Source organism: Aspergillus aculeatinus (assembly GCF_003184765.1).
Source record: "Aspergillus aculeatinus CBS 121060 unplaced genomic scaffold BO66scaffold_46, whole genome shotgun sequence".
Classification (NCBI taxonomy): Eukaryota; Fungi; Ascomycota; class Eurotiomycetes; order Eurotiales; family Aspergillaceae; genus Aspergillus; species Aspergillus aculeatinus.
In genome coordinates this window covers 236,222-252,466 of record NW_020291515.1, presented here as the reverse complement: position 1 = coordinate 252,466, position 16,245 = coordinate 236,222, and the positions used below count along the sequence as shown (strand labels likewise).

General features: G+C 52.5%; 4 protein-coding genes across 4 annotated transcripts; 3 read left to right on the top strand and 1 right to left on the bottom strand.

The window, feature by feature from the left end:
- Positions 1–157: 157 nt before the first annotated feature.
- BO66DRAFT_380421 (HECT-type E3 ubiquitin transferase) lies at positions 158–2,425 on the top strand (the record flags this gene model as incomplete). Its single annotated transcript, XM_025645902.1, has 5 exons — positions 158–334; positions 383–949; positions 1,040–1,173; positions 1,795–2,049; positions 2,138–2,425. The coding sequence occupies exons 1-5, from the start codon at positions 217–219 to the stop codon at positions 2,423–2,425; spliced, it is 1,362 nt and encodes a 453-aa protein (XP_025500785.1). The 5' UTR covers positions 158–216.
- A 687-nt stretch (positions 2,426–3,112) lies between these two features.
- dapB (dipeptidyl aminopeptidase dapB) lies at positions 3,113–6,690 on the top strand. The gene is made up of 2 exons (XM_025647952.1): positions 3,113–5,762; positions 5,821–6,690. The coding sequence occupies exons 1-2, from the start codon at positions 3,395–3,397 to the stop codon at positions 6,270–6,272; spliced, it is 2,820 nt and encodes a 939-aa protein (XP_025500784.1). The 5' UTR covers positions 3,113–3,394; the 3' UTR covers positions 6,273–6,690.
- Positions 6,691–11,545: 4,855 nt separating this feature from the next.
- Positions 11,546–13,990, bottom strand: BO66DRAFT_164953 (putative MFS sugar transporter). The gene is made up of 9 exons (XM_025642258.1): positions 13,669–13,990; positions 13,395–13,594; positions 13,100–13,290; positions 12,947–13,031; positions 12,697–12,890; positions 12,593–12,634; positions 12,480–12,536; positions 12,027–12,411; positions 11,546–11,946 (listed from the first exon to the last, which is right to left on the bottom strand). Exons 1-9 carry the CDS (start codon positions 13,751–13,753, stop codon positions 11,599–11,601), a joined length of 1,587 nt encoding a protein of 528 aa, XP_025500783.1. The 5' UTR covers positions 13,754–13,990; the 3' UTR covers positions 11,546–11,598.
- Positions 13,991–14,539: 549 nt separating this feature from the next.
- BO66DRAFT_441627 (uncharacterized protein) lies at positions 14,540–16,243 on the top strand (the record flags this gene model as incomplete). The annotated part of the gene is made up of 3 exons (XM_025651349.1): positions 14,540–15,013; positions 15,102–15,474; positions 15,564–16,243. The coding sequence occupies 3 exons, from the start codon at positions 14,540–14,542 to the stop codon at positions 16,241–16,243; spliced, it is 1,527 nt and encodes a 508-aa protein (XP_025500782.1).
- Between the last annotated feature and the right edge of the window lie 2 nt (positions 16,244–16,245).

Sequence of the window (16,245 nt, the reverse complement as noted above, 5' to 3'; positions counted from 1 at the left end):
CCTAAAGCGCAGCGCGTCAACAGCTCCCAAAAACACCACCAACTTCATTTATCAACCCTCCAAAAGCAAACTTGTGCACAAACAGCATTAAATCATAACGTCACCACCACTATCAATCGCTCCACTAACACAAAAGCATACTAACAATAAGAGATCTCAATACAGCAAACCCGGGGAACCACACCCCCCCCCCCTCTTTCGGCACAAGAGAAAAAGATGCAACCAACACCAGGGACAGCCGAGGACGAGGACCAGAAGCACCCTCTGATCTACCTCCATGCCGAACTCCTCCCGCATATCCGTCACATCACCCTCTACGTCTCTGTTCCTGCTGGTGACAGCGACGCCCATGCCCAATCGCAAGACACCTGTCCTAAATCAGCGAAGGAAACAAAGGGAGGAGATGTGCAAATCGCACTCTCCGAGTCCCGGCGCGCGGTGTCGGTGTCAGTCCCACCGGCGGCCTCGCCACAACTGCCGGAGAACCGTGGCGACGATGCTTCTCCCGAAACAAGAGCAGCGATGGACGCGGAACCCGAAACGGAAACGATGAAACTCCCCGCGCGCGTCACGGAGGCCGCCAGATATGTGCTTCGCGCCCCGCAGTGGCAGCGTACTTCCTTTGAGGGGAGGAGGCGGGAGGCGTCGTTTCGGATGCAGGTTGTTGGGGAGGGTACCGGTCATCATCAGACAAATGGGACTGGATTGTTGGCGGGGAGGGGCGGGGATGAGGAGCTGGGGGGCGGGTCTGTGCCGTGGAGGGCGCCGGATATGCGGCCAGGGACGCGGGTCAGGTGTCGTCGGTGTGAGAGCGTGGTGCTGGATCAACCTGTGCGATCGGCGGAGGGGTGGGTGTGGAAGGACCTGCCCAGTGGGAATTGGGCGGAGATGATGGACTTTTGGCATTGTCATAAGCCGGATCCTGAGGGTGGTCGTGAGCATGGAGATGGTGAGGGTGAGGGCGGGCTTGGTGCCGGGGAGCAGCAACAACAGCAGCAGCAGCAGGGTGCGAAAGCAGGTGGGGGAGGTCGATCGGAAGATCCGAATGCAACGGTTAAAGGGTATGGGGCTGCGAATCAGGTCGTGGCTACCGTGGGCACGATCCTGGTGGATGTCGCGGCTTTTCTGGTGGCGGTGGAGGATTGTTTGGGGGTTATGAAGGTAAGGGCCTCTGTTCCCTTTTTCTGTGGTCTTTTTGTTTTTTTTGTTTTTTTTTTCCGAGATGAAAAGCTTTTGCAAGGCTTGGTGTCTCCCTGAATCAGGGCAACAAGAAGGAGACCTTTCTGGCCTGTTTTCCTCCGTGGTATGGTCTCCGATACAATTGCCCGACATTAATTATGGGCCTTGATCCCTTGTTATATTCATGGTGCAAGAGAAGCAGGAAGGGGGGACTACTAATGGCTGTGCGTGGCTGGTTTTCTTATATGGTGGTGTAGTCATCCTCTTCTTTCCCTCGAGATAGGAGATGGATTTCGCAGCATCATTGTGGCATCGGCTTTGCCTAGGCGTTGGTAGCTTCCTCGGAGGGCTTCGCTCTGGGATCAAGGCTGGCGCCCTCGCATAAAGTTCCTTCGTTGTCTTTTGATCCCGAGTTCAATGGGAGTCGACGTGATCATGGCGAGGTACATTGTTGGTGCGGTGTGATATATGGAATTAGATTAGACTCATAGAACATGCAACTTGACTTCATGCTGGCGTATTGCGAAGCACTACCTTGCTATGCCTCTTCCTTTCCTCTCTACTTGCCATCTTATCATTATCTCCTGCTAATAGCTCGAATAAAAACCTCTTTAGGACCCGGACTCCGATGATATCCGCTGCTGCAATTGTAATACATTACTCGGCCAGGTCGACCCTACAGCCCAAGGCTGGAGACTCTTCAAGACCGCTCTCTCCGCAACAAAGACGAATACTGATACTGGCACCGAGCAAATGGAGTGGGAATCCCACCCCATCGAGGTCATCATCGCCGCCCAACTCTTGGAGTTGGTCGAACGAGAAAGCGCTCGTCGCTTCGTCGTGCACTGCGGACATAGCAGTGGATTGTTGGTACGTTTCTCCCAGCCTCCCAGTCTCCCACAGGAAGTCACCCTTGTTCGCTCGACCGTATGCTAAACTCCTCCGGCAAAAAAACCAGATCTGGGTCTTCAACCCCGACATGCGGTATTCCAACTCGAGCGCCCACCACAGCATCGCCGCCCAACGAGCGATGAAGGTCTTCTTCCAGCCTCTCCACAATGTGGAGCAGACGCTGCACCCGGAGGTCGGGAAGCCGTCGACCACGCTGGCGTTGGAGGAGGTGCGGTTGCCGGAGGAGACGTATCGGGCTTTCGAGGAGGTGCTGCACCGGAGGAATGCGATGCTGCCTGTGTCGGCGAGGGTGTTTAGGGAGTGGAGGGTGGGGATTTTGCATCGGTTGCAGTGATGTTGAGGGTTTGTGTCCTTGTTGGAAGGGAGGAATGTGTGGACTTTGTATGTTGTGGATGGCTGCTGAGGTTAGTTAGGGGATGGCGATACCGTTCTCATAGCTGCTGGTTGCATTTAGATACATTATTGGTGTCTGGTGACTGGTATGGATACAATAGGACCGAGGAAACCTCGTGTACTCTGGGCGTCCTGGCTGATGTCTTGACTGGTTGAGACCTTTGGGCAGGCTTCCATTTGGAAGGCTATTCGCAGGCCATGATAGAATTAAGTCTTAAAGATGCATAGGTTACCGGTCGAAGGATACTCTACTTAGTGACAAAGCTGTAGTGGAGCAGTAGTATAAAATCCACTTTGTGTTGTGGGGAAAATCTGGTCGCATAATGTCAAAATTTTATACATCAAAAGGGCACGGCTTCTAGAAATAACATATAACAATCCTCAGGGTAATCTGTTATGTTTGTTTTAAATAAAGTCAATGTCATGTATGATAGAAGAGGAGCACACGCCACCATATTAATCCTATTGTCAGAGTATATACATGGTCGATGATTGACCCAAATAGGCTATCAATAACTAGCGGCCGATCGTGTGAATAGTGAATAGCGCAATTGATGCCTCGGGCCGTCCAAGGCTATCCGCTGGAACGATCGGCTTGCCATCCCCCCTGTTTCGAATCTCCCTCACACTCACACACATTCTCTCCGAACTTCTTTTTTCCAATGTCATAGATTCTGTCTTTCCTGACTTCTTTAAACCCTCCACTGGCCCAGAGACTTAAGGCCAGCTGAGATCTGTCGTCCATTCCCCGATCGCAACGAATGCCGATCCACCTTCGCCGATAGCGATCCTCCGATCTTATCAGCCTCCTAGCTACCCCAGCCATCTGTCCTGTCCTACGTGCCTCGCACCAACGCATGTGTCTTTCCCAAGCCTACTGATTCACACCCGAATCTCGCGCCCTCGCACCATGGGGACATACGCCGATGATGGTAACACGGAGTTCCTGCCCATGAGCCGGTCGAGGACCGCCTCTCAGTCATCCTCCGATTCGGACCTCTCCGTCGATACCCCGTTCCCCGACGAATCCAAATTCACAACCACCCACCTGAACAATCCCTTAAAGTCCAGCTCAGCCGCAGATGCGAGATATCGAGACGTGGAGGAAGGCGAACCGCAGCCCGATGAGCCATTCCTACCCTCGTCGCAAAAGAAATCGGCTGCATCGACCGGACGCCGGACCTCGCGTATAATCTGGGCACTGGTCATACTGTGTGTGGCAGGTTGGCTCTGGGGGTTGGCGCTGTTCGTGGCGCAGAAGCGGTCCGGCGACCTCGCTGTCTCTGAAGCGCTGCAGTCGCATGATTCCAGCCCCTTTTCGGACAGCACGAGTTCCGGAAAGCCTGTCACGCTGGAGCAGGTGCTCAGGGGTCAATGGCAACCCATGTCGCACGCCATCTCATGGATCGCGGGGCCCGACGGTGAAGACGGCTTGCTGGTGGAGCGAGGCGAAGGTGAGGGCAAGGCCTACCTGCGCGTGGAAGATATCCGCAGCCGCAAGAAGGATGCCCAGAGCCAGGAAAGTCGGGTGCTGATGGAAAAGCCCACGGTGCATGTGGATGGGCGCGATATTTTCCCGGCCATGACATGGCCCAGCCCCGATCTCAAGAAGGTCCTGCTCTTGTCGGACCGTGAGAAGAATTGGAGACATTCGTACACGGGCAACTACTGGATCTTCGACGTCGACACCCAAACGGCGCAGGCGCTGGATCCCAGCGAACCCGATGGACGGGTCCAGCTCGCGGTCTGGTCGCCTGCTTCTGATGCTGTCGTCTTCGCCAGAGGGAACAACCTATATCTGCGGAAGTTGTCGTCAGATAGGGTGGTCCAGATCACGAAGGACGGCGGTGCGGACCTTTTCTACGGTGTGCCTGATTGGGTTTACGAAGAGGAGGTCATCTCCGGCAATAGTGTAACGTGGTGGTCTAGTGGCGGCGAGTACCTCGCTTTCCTTCGCACCAACGAATCCTCCGTGCCTGAATTCCCAGTCCAGTATCACCTCTCGAGACCCTCTGGAAAAGAGCCGCTCCCGGGACTCGAAAATTATCCGGAAGTGAGAGAGATCAAGTATCCCAAGCCCGGCGCCCCCAACCCTGTTGTCAACTTGCAATTTTACGACGTCGAGAAACAACAAGTATTCACAGTTGAAATCCCCGGCGACTTTAGTGATGAGGATCGCATTATCATTGAGGTGGTCTGGGCAGGTGCAGACAAGGTCATTGTGCGCACCACAAACAGAGAGAGTGACGTTCTCAAAGTCTTCCTAGTTGACACCAAATCCCGCAGTGGTAAGCTTGTTCGAACTGAAGACGTTGCAAGCATCGACGGCGGCTGGGTGGAGCCATCCCAGTATACCAGGTTCATTCCCGCTGATCCAAGCAATGGCCGGCCACACGATGGCTACCTCGACACTGTGATTCACAACGGCTACGACCATCTCGCATACTTCGCGCCCCTCGATAACTCCGAGCCAGTCATGCTCACCACCGGTGAATGGGAAGTGGTCGAAGCTCCTGCCGCCGTTGATCCCCACCGAGGCGTCGTCTATTTCATTGCAACAAAAGAAGCTCCCACCCAGCGCCACCTGTATCAAGTGAACTTTGATGGATCCAACCTCAAGGCTCTTACAGATACCTCCAAACCAGGCTACTACGACGTTTCCTTCTCCCAAGGTACCGGATACGCACTGCTCAGTTACAAGGGCCCCTCCATCCCATGGCAGGCAATTGTCAATACCGAGACAGACGAGATCATCCTCGAAGAAACCATCGAGGACAACGCCGGCCTCGCTCGTATGGTCGAGACATACGCCATCCCGACGGAGATCTACCAAAATGTCACCATTGACGGCTTCACGCTCCAGGTCGTCGAACGTCGCCCCCCTCACTTTAATCCGGCCAAGAAATACCCCGTTCTCTTCTATCTCTACGGCGGGCCCGGCTCACAAACAGTCGATCGTAAATTTACCGTCGATTTCCAGGCATACATCGCCTCCAGTCTGGGTTACATAGTCGTCACTGTTGACGGCCGAGGCACGGGCTACATCGGCCGCAAAGCACGATGCATCGTCCGCGGCAACTTAGGCTACTATGAGGCTCACGATCAAATTGCCACGGCCAAGATGTGGGCCCAAAAGACATATGTTGATGCGACCCGAATGGCGATCTGGGGTTGGAGCTATGGCGGATTCATGACCTTGAAGACGCTCGAGCAAGACGCAGGACAAACATTCCAATACGGAATGGCTGTTGCACCTGTGACCGATTGGAGATTCTACGGTACGTGTCCGAGCCCCAAAGACAAGGTTGACCCTCACATTGACATTGTATCAAATAGATTCTATCTACACTGAACGCTACATGCACACTCCCGAACACAATCCCACGGGATTCGACAATGCCTCTATTTCCGACATGTCTGCGCTCCAGGAAACTGTGCGATTCCTGGTCATGCACGGCTCCTCAGACGACAACGTTCATCTTCAGAATACTCTTGTGTTGGTTGATAAGCTGGACTTGGCTAGTGTTGAGAATTACGATCTGCATGTGTACCCGGATTCGGATCACAACATTGCGTTCCACAATGCGCACACCATGGTATACGAGCGTAAGTCAACTTCCTTCATTCCGTTTGCGTACCTCCGGGAGGGGATAATAATTCGTCAATTAGGTCTCTCGAGCTGGCTCATCAATGCATTCAATGACGAGTGGCATCGCATCGATCACCCAGTTCCTGATGAGTCGATGTGGAGTAGGGTCAAGCGTTCGTTGCCCATCTTGGCACATTAGCTAGATTACGAGGCTCTCTGTCGGACTGGCGTTCTTTGGTTCATATGATGAGAATTTTCTCAAATCTCGTTTTCTTTCTTTGTATATACGTACCGGAATAAATGGGTTTCCTCCAAGCTTCTTTCGTCCGCCGGCGGCACACCCCCTCTTGTGTGGTCACGATCCTTCCGCCATGCTCACTCAAGCAATCACCCGAGGGGGAAAATTCCCTAGAGAAAGAAAAAGCCCACTTTCGGTTCCGGGCCGTCTGCGCTCTAGCGGGATTACCGCCACGGCAGTCAGTCCGGTCCGGTGCCCACCGAGGCCGGAGTGGGACGAGAGACGGGATCGGAGGAGACAAGTTGACCAGTATCGGCATGCCAAGCATGACAGGTGAGGATCCATCCCCTCTGAGATCCAAGATCCCGCGGGAGGTCACGATAGTTTCGATAGAGTGTTGCCTTCGACTGCTGGGATTGGAGGAGAACGCCCCATGCAAGGGCCACACCACCTGCGTGCCGCGCTGCATATGTCGCTTATCATTGCCGGGTGCGTTCTTAGCATCTTTGAGGGGAAACTGGAGGTCAGTCGGGTGAGATCTTCTACTAAGTATGGGTACTCCGTATGTTTCGAGATCTATCCACCCGGATATAACATCCAGTCTATCGCGAATGGCTCGAGGTGAGCGGATGGGGTCCACGCTGACAAGACTGAGATCTGGAGGAGGGGTGACGATGAGTCAGGGTAGTTGCATGGACTTCGTAGAAGGAGAAATGAGAAACTTGGAAGTATTGAGTTGGAAATGACTGCCTCAGGCCGCGGGCCTCCTGTCAGGCGCCTTCCCTTACTGGACTGAGTCCCGTACTTGATCGCGAATTCCAACCTCAGGATGTATAGAGGATCCCACGGTATCAATCGTACAACTAACTACCTTACTGAGCATTCTCGCTCACACGCACACACATTCTATCTTCTTCGAACTTGCCACTGGTCTCCCTCACGGCGCTTGCGTTATATGCTTTTCGATCCTTCACTATCGTACACCGAGAAAAAGAAATACCCTTCCCCATCGCCGCCGACTCCGACTGCTGTCGAGGGATGGATGCCCGAGAAACACCTTCTCTTTGCTGAGGAGCGCTCAGTCTCCCCTCAACCGATAGCGCGCGCCTCATCCACCCGCCCCCAACCGGTGTCACGGACCCATCAATTCCCATTTTCCAATTCAGAAAGTTGAAAACCAGAAGAGACAAGACATGAGAGTTCCCGAGATCAAGCACGCCGTGATGTTTCCCTCCTCCCCCTCCTCGGAAGCGGGTGGCCTCTCTTCTTCTTCTCTCTCTTCTGTTATCCCCGGAAGGTAGAACAAAACGAAAATTCCCGCCAAGAAATGGTATTGAGATCTGAGTTTCAGGAATGATTCACTGATCTTCGTCCTCATTAGCAGGAAGGTCAACTTTCACGGTTCTCAGGAGGACGCCTCACACTTTGTTCAAATCAGCCGACGGGAGTTCCGCAGATGTGGCAGTTCTTGCCAGGGATGACCCAGACTTCTTTGCCCTGCTTGGCGCAGGTCGGGCAACGCGCTCCTGGCATCTGTTTTGAGGGGAATTGGTGTCAGAGATCATGATGCACGAATCATAATCATAAGGCTTTTCTCGGGAGAACTCACAGTCATTGTGATTGATGTGTTGATAGGGTCGATTTTGCGACAGGCGCGTGACGATGAGAAGATGGTGACTGGAAAAGATATGGTCTCAGGTTGCTTTGAGGGCTTTGATGGAAGAGATTGAAGGTGAGCTTTCACTGAGCAATTGGGTAAGAGAGTGTGCGTGCTTTGCTTGGGTAAGTATGTGGGTTGACTGTTGAGTATACAGCCCAGTGGTAGGTGCCCTGCTGCTCTTTATATACCTCGTTATGGGATGGGCTTATTGGCTTTCTCAAACATCCGTTAGACCAGGAGACACTCTGTGTATCCATCGGGAGATCATCACTCTAGCCCGGACCTGTCGATTGGAGACACGACTAAAATTATAAATTATGCATCCAAGGTACCAATCTACATGGACCCTGGTGGGCAACAAACATGTCATGTCGGCCGCATTGATTATCCAAGTTACTCGGATCTTCCCGTTCATGTCTTGCATTGCTCAACCCGGCCAATGAGAACATCATTTCGAAGCGATTTCAGCTGGGAACTTGCGATGCGTGATAGATACATGTTCAGCTATCCCTGATGTGACTAGTGATCATGAGAAGCGCTGGGCAATGAAAAGTTGAAAACAAAAAAGCCAAATCGAAAAATCTCCAGGGAGAGGAAAAAGAAAAGCGCCACCTGTGAAACGCGAAATGGGAACCGTTAATTCATCCAGATAGTGGAAACTCGGTATTCGGTATTCTCCACTCGGACTTGCGACTTGCACTTGTGACTGGTGCGTGACTGGTGCAAATACATTGATATCCCGCCCAACAAATCTATACATAGCTATCAGAACCCAGCGATGCTGGGTGTTGCAATCCAGAATGAGCTTCAGATGCTTGACCGCCTATGACTGACAGTGTATAGGTCACACTTCATCTAATTCGATGTTCGGAGCTAGCGAGTTGAGAGACTTGGCGCCGATTGCGATGAATTGATGGCACAGCTGTGCAGCAGTTTTGTACTGTACTCCAATGGATGTCCGAGTACCACCAACCGTAACTGACATGCTCAAAGTCCTTCCTGAAACGTCTAATGAACAATCGCTCCTCCGCAACGGCCACACTCACACTGCCCAAATCTGATCGATACTCTCGATGCACTGCTGAAAGGTGAGCGGCAGAAAGCGTCGTGGCTGAAAACCTCATCAAGCTAGGTCAGATTTACCGGGTTTGTCAGGCAAGACATGGGGTTTGCGACACCTGGTCCCACAATGGAGGGCCTGGCTTCGCTAACTGCGCCTAACCCAAGGAATGCCGAGTAGGATGAGGTTCGGTGCTTCACATTGAGCTATCTCTCCTCTGTGCCTGGATAGCGCATTCGACAAGTGATGTTACCAGAGTCAGCTATTATTGCTGTTTGCTTGCTCATTGTCTTTGTCGTCATTCAGCCCCTGCGATTTGTTACTGCAAACCAGAATTAAATCGACGGGATCGCGGGTAGATGGGCCAATGATCGAAACGGATCAGCTACATTAGACAACCAGTCTGTTGGGACGAGAGCGAAACCTGGATTTTGCTCAGTTCTATACACTATCATGGCAGTAAGAGCGCATAGGGGTGCATCTCCAAAGGCCCGCCCTCCTTTGTTGTTGTTGGCGGTCTCAACGCTCGTCTATCATTTTCTTTGTTTGATGTCCCCACTCGGGCTTTCTCCTATCTCCCTTTTATTTTACCATTTTTGTTCTTCTATTTCTTCTTTCTTGTTTTGCCTTCTTGGCTACCCAGTCCGATTCTGTTTCCAATTGCGACCGAGAGATATCGGTATGGAGTGAAGGAGCCCGAAAAGACCGATCTTATGCCATCCATGTCTTGCATCCCGCCGACGATGCTTCGCTGGTGGAGCGTTGACAAGTAAAAGTGAACCTTATCGCAACCGGGGAATCTGGCATTCTCGCACTCCACAGCAGGTTCTGATCGGTCTCTCTCTCTTAAGTCTCAGCCATTGGTCTTAAAAAGCTGCGTGACCGGTGCTACGCAGCTCCGGTGTTACTAGTACCACTTATCTGGCGCAGCACCTTCGATTGCAATCGGATACATAAACTGTGGGGCCGTTGAACTTATTCGCTTGCCCCATCGGATGACAGGAGATCGTCGATCGAGGATGTTTGTTGTGCCTCAATCCTGTTTTTTTTTTCACCCTTACGCGAACGGCACAGGCAGCTAGACAGTTCACAAAGGGTGCTGGAGATTGAGTCTTTCAAGCAGTCCAGTTGCTTGATTGAATTGGTCGACGCTCGCAACTAGTGTAGACTTGCCTGTCACACTAAGTCGGCAAACCCCCAATTCCAGCCCCCTCAAACCCCAAAGCGGCACTTCTGATATTGGTCAAATCTGACCTGTCACTTTTTGTTTTATTTTGTTCTCCTTCTCTCCGCACAACCCTCTCGGTTTTTTCCCAACTCTCCAGTCAAAGACTGAGAACGGGTTGCTTTTGCTCCCGTCCCCAGAAGGATTGTCCACTCTTGCCTCAATCAATCTTACCCCTCCTCCTAATCTTTCTTGCTCGAGGTCTATCGCTTCTCTTTTTGAGTTCCCTCGTATTTGATCGCGCACGCAAAGTTTCATCATCTACACCCCCCCGTTGACCCCTCCCCCTCTCTCTCCCCCGCGCAAACGGAGGGAAAATGGACTAAATTTGCTGTGATTTCTCAATCTTCCATCAACCAGCACATCTCGATCACCTCTTCACGATTCAAGCACAGCAGTGCGGAAGCAGCAACAACTGCAGCCAATCCGAGACTGGCATTCCACACCTTGGGGGGGCGCCACACCGCAAGTTTAACCGTGAAAGACACTGCATCTAACCTTCCGTAAGTTACTCCGTACTCGATGCAGAATCTCCCCAAGTGCCCGTAGCTCTGCTCATTCTTCACTCTGTGAATCACGGTTGAGCCCCGGAAGAGGGTTTGGTGGGGAGTTTTCTTTTCTTTTCTTTTTTCTTTCGTTGGCGGCACTTTATGATTGATGGACAGTGTATCTTGCATATGCCTGCAAGCGCTTGACGTTCTCAATATGCATGCCAATTGACATCATAAAGAGCCGTCTACTTGTGTTGTCCCAGATCAGAGAACAGCTCACCTCATCCGTCCCCTTCCTGTGGGGAACGGCTGCCATGCGCATTTAGACTGCAGTTGTCACTTCTTTGTTTGGCATCTGACACTTCAGGCATGATCATGTAGCGATTGGTCAAGAGGTGGGATACAGATCACAGTAGAGCCTACCAGCAGCTTGCTCTCCGAGTCATTGCGCTTTCTGGGCATGTCGCAACGCGAGGCACAACTCGTTTGACCCCTACACAAGGAACCTGACTGGATAATCTTCGGCATGTGGCTTGCGCCCAATGGCCAGATGTGCGGTTATAGTACCCTACTTCCTCGGTTTATCTCGGGAGAAAAAGCCATCTGGAAGGCTGTATACCTAGCTTATCTTGTCTATTGGCAGGGGTTGATCACCGCACTTTCATCGCTGATGCGCCACCCCGAACAATTCCTTTGTAGCCCCAATGTCACCATGCCTGCAGTCGCTACTAGTGATAGTGATTAGGTATAACCCCGGTCGCAAGCGCATGGTCAGCAAAGCAGCACTGGCGTAGCCCCTGTCACCTTCAACACATCACAGAAAGAGAGTTACCCCCGTTGTGCATCTCCTTCTAGCCGCGTGCATCTTCGATATGCTCATCGGAGACCCTCGACGTGATGCTCTCATGGCCCTTTCCTTTGCCGGGCTGGACAACCTGGCTCGCCTGGGAGACGACAACGTGCGATGGCGCGGTCCGGTGTCTCTTCTTTTCCTTCACAAGCTCCTTGGACGCTTGCACCGCGCTCTTATCCGGATTGGTGAACAAGTAATCTATTTCTTCAAGGGTAAAGTTGGCTGTCTCGGGATAGCAGAAGTAGATCAGCGGGACAAAGGCCAAGTTCGTACACATGAAGATGAGGTAGGCTTTCCACTGCAGGCGATTGATGATGATCGGCGTAATCATGACGACGAAGAAGTTCTTTCATCCAGCACCACCATCAGTATGGATTTCGGGGGCCCGCACGGTGGGTTGCTAAGTTAGAGAGAAATTTGACTTACCCAAATCCAGTTGGACGAGATCCCGATAGCCGTGCCCTTCGCGCGCGCATGCAGAGGCAAGATCTCCGGGACATAGCACCAAGGGATGCAGTTGACGGAGGCACCGAAGATGAGCATGTAGAGGAAGAAGAAAGCCACCGCCGCGGACGAGGTCGCATGCTCGTTGGCGTGGCCTTTGAAGCTGAGCAGGACGGAAACCATCATCATGCAGATCCCCAGGCCGAATGAGCCCCAGATCATGGGCGCTCGGCGACCGACCCGGTCGACGAAGAAGGTCGGGAATATACTGCCCACCACGAACATGATCTGGACACAGCCTCCCAGGATCATGGAGAGGTTCTTGCTGAGGCCGACGTTGCTGTTCAGCACGGTGGGGATGAAATAGCTGAGGACTTTTGTTAGCCTGGGAAATCTGCGAACTCGAGACCTGGGGGTGTGTGGATTAGATCATACACGACGAGATTGATGCCGCCGACTTGGTTCATGAATTGCATCCCGTAGGCAAGAAGACTTGTGACCGGCGGATTAGATGATACACCGGTAATTTTGAAGGAGATCAGACTTACACTCGATGGCCTGTTGAGACCTTGTCATGTTTGAGGATGTTTCTGTAAAAGTTAGCAGGGTGCCCCCCCCCTCCCCGCCCCGAATTGTGTCTACGAGAACATACCTCCACTGGAACTCCCCATGCTGCGTCTCCACGGCAAGGGCTTCCAGAATCTCCGCCTGCTCGGCAAGGATCTTCGGGTCATCTTTCGGACAACCGTAGACATCACTGAGGATTTGAAGTGCTTCGTCGCGACGACCTTCCTTGTAGCAGTATCTCGGAGACTCGGGCAACCCGAACACGAGGATTACCACCACCTTATCCGAGCGTCAGTCTTGCGTCTCGGTCCCTGAATGAGAACAGGATCACTCACAAACGCAAAGAGCATCTGGCATGCAATAGGAAGTCTCCAAGCGACTTGACCGCCGACGAATCCCATACCATAGTCGAAGAAGTAACTGGATGTAGCCTTAGCATGAAGAAAGAATAGCCTGCAATAGCCCCCGGTCAAAGCGACTTGACTTACCTGATGACAATTCCCACACCCACTAAGAGGGGTTCGCTGCAGACAAGCCGTCCGCGCTTGTTGGCCTCACATAGTTCTGCTTGGTACATGGGCACTGTGGATGTCTCGATCCCAGTGCCAATGCCCGTGACAAAGCGACCGATCATCAGATGCGGCACTGAGAAGGCGGAGCATTGTAGAGTAGCTCCAATCTGTCGGGAGGTTAATCGACCATCATCATCTTCATCAGCTCATGAGCGATTCCCGCCCCATGGATGAAGGGGAAACTCTAGGACCGGAATGAGAGCCCACTTACTATGACCCAGACCATAGCAAACCACATTGCTCTGCGTCTTCCCAGCCGTTCTGCCAGCATGAAGTTGACAAGACAGCCAGCAAAGCAGCCCAGGTTGTAGATGGAGACGATGATGCCTGTGAGGCTGTCATTGGGATGATTCATGGTGTCGAGGAAGTCATCGTTTTCCACGATCCCGGAGAAGACACCTTGATCGTAACCTGGAGGAGAAGATGGGTGAGTTAGAAGTCCGGCTAAGCTGCTGCTGTTGAAACTGACGAGTCTCTTGACTTACCGAAGAGGATGAAGGCCATTCCACAGGCTGCCCAGATGGCGGCTTGGAGGGTGAAGCCTGTCCCAAACATATTGATCTGCACCATTTTGCTCCTGTATTGCTTGCAATTATATGTAAATGTTCACAAGACATCGCGTCTGATCGCGTGTGAGGTGAGTGGCTGAATGCAAGGTATATATGTACTAGCCGCCATGGAAGGGAACACCCAGTGGCGTTTTGCTACCAGCCATTTGGACCAGCATGTTAGGCGATTAACCAAGCAAGAGACCGATCTATCCCGCTCTATGGAGAGCAATTGATCTCGTCATCGATGGCTGGTAAGTCGGACGAGAGAAGCCGAGAAGACGGAAGTAACATCGATCATCCATGATGATTCGAGCCGAGACAGAAGAGTCGGTCACGGGATGTCCCGATCGGGCAAGGGGAGGCTACGGCAACCGAATGTTACCCCGCAATAGGACTAAACTCATCCCACAACTGCCCATGGGGGATCTGCGCTTTGGCTGACGTTCCTGTCCATGTTACCTTGCGAAAGCCCAGTTCCTGATGAGAAGAACGGAAACAATTGGTGAATGTCTGACAATCTGGGGACAGCAAAAGTCACAAACAGCAGGTTTCCACTTCCATACCCCGCGCTGTCGATCGCACTAGAGCCGAGGTGGCCCTTTCGAGATCGGTTGTCTACCAAGGAACTTGGAAGAGAACGAACCCCTCCCAGGTTGCGTCGCAGTCTGTCTCCAGCTTAGCAGAAGCAGCAGCAGCAGCAGCCTTCTCGTCTCCTGTTACATCCATTATCGCTTGTCTAGCATGATCTAGATTGGAAAATCGGCTCCGAACCAAGGAAACCAAGGAAAGGATGGACAAGCGACCCATGCCGGTCAACCAGGCCATTGAGCCCAGCCCAAAGCGGCAGCGTCTCGATGATGCTCAGCATAAGCAATCCCAGCCGCCAGCGATAGAGATCGGTCTCGGCCCCTTGATAGCTCACAATCTCAATGATCGTCCATGCAACCCTGACGGCGCCAATCTGCACAGTTCCCCCAATTCGGGTGGTGAATGCGGCTCATTCCAATCGCCGGCGGCTGGCAGCTGGACGCAAGATGGCTTCTCACAAGACCCGGACTTTTTGGCGTCCCAGGAAGAACTGCGATGTTTCCTTTTTTCCCTGGCCAATTCGGCGGTTCCGACCCGGGCATCTAGCCCAGACGCGGCCGGAAGTGGGGACCACCTGGAACAATTGTCCCAACCCCTACCCAAGGACAGTAGAAATTCATGGCATGCTCCATTGTCTGAGGGGAGGCATATACAGTACCTCAAGAATTATGTTACTGAAGTGGCGCCATGGGTATGTCGATCTTTTTTTGCCCTTTGATCACGCGCACTAGCTTAGCTTAGAGCTGGCCATGCTGATAACGTATCGATCAAATCTATAGCTGGACATGTTCGACTCACAATGCACCTTCCGCCATCAGATCCCTGCTCTTGCCCAAGAATTCCCGGCTCTTTCTTATGCCATACTTGCTCTCTCAGCAAGGCAGATCGAACGTAAGAATGGCGTTCGGAATTGGTATGATAGTCTTGAACTGTACCAGGAGGCGATTCGGCGGTTGAGTCCACTTCTCCAGGTGCGCGACACGAAGGTTGTCGCAGCTTGCGTGCTTCTTTGCTGCTTGGAGATGATGTCGGCTCGGGCACAAGATTGGCGCCGTCACCTGGAGGGATGCGCCGCGTTATTCAGTGCGTTTGGTATTCACGGCTTCAGCCAGGGAGTTTTACAGGCGGTTTTCTGGTGTTATGCGAGGATGGGTGAGTCTCTCTATCTATTGCGACTGCAGCTCTCCGTGGTAGAGCAGTCATACTCCGCCGAAAGAAAACTTCCTAATGACTTGTGTCAGACCTCTGCGGTGCACTCATTTCTGATGGCACGCAAACTACACTCCTACATCCTTGCAAGTGGTTGCCTCCAGGCTGCCAAGACGAGGATGCATATCGACTTTTCCAGAGTGTCAAATCTCCGGACATGCACGCGAATTACGCAGTCTATCTGTGTATGAAGGCGACACAACTTGTTTCGGATCGCACAAAATTCGTCGAGTTGGGCGAAGACAATGGCTGTACTACCGAAGAGTTCCAGACCCGTTGGCTTCTGCTCTGGAACGGCCTCCAGTGCTGGCTGTCGGAGCGGCCAGACGAGTTGCTTCCAGTTCAGACTGTCAGCCGCAAGCCTTTCCCTCATATCTTGTTTGTCCACTGGGCTGCAATATCATCAAATCAACTTTATCACACTGCATGTATATTGCTGTTGAAAGTGCTGCCGAAGGGTGTACGGCTGCCGCGATCACCGGCCCTCTTTCCGCTATGGCATGCACGCCGAATCTGTGGTATTTCGCTGGCCAATCCACATCAAGGATGTCTGAACAATTCAATCCAGCCATTGTGGATTGCAGGTCAGCTCTTCAGTCACAGATCGGAACACAAAGAGATCATCAATCTGATCCGAGGTATCGAGGCTGAAACTGGCTGGGGAACATGTTGGCGGATCCGCGATTTGGAATCTGCTTGGGGCTGCCGATAAAG

Bases quoted from the DNA above. Each gene is read 5' to 3' on its own strand.
- dapB (XM_025647952.1), top strand. From the start codon at position 3,395: ATGGGGACATACGCCGATGATGGTAACACGGAGTTCCTGCCCATGAGC. The intron at 5,763-5,820 runs GTACGTGTCCGA...TGTATCAAATAG, and splicing joins GACCGATTGGAGATTCTACG to ATTCTATCTACACTGAACGC.
- BO66DRAFT_164953 (XM_025642258.1), bottom strand. From the start codon at position 13,753: ATGGTGCAGATCAATATGTTTGGGACAGGCTTCACCCTCCAAGCCGCC. The intron at 13,595-13,668 runs GTAAGTCAAGAG...CTTCTCCTCCAG, and splicing joins AATGGCCTTCATCCTCTTCG to GTTACGATCAAGGTGTCTTC. The intron at 12,635-12,696 runs GTATGTTCTCGT...TAACTTTTACAG, and splicing joins CATGGGGAGTTCCAGTGGAG to AAACATCCTCAAACATGACA.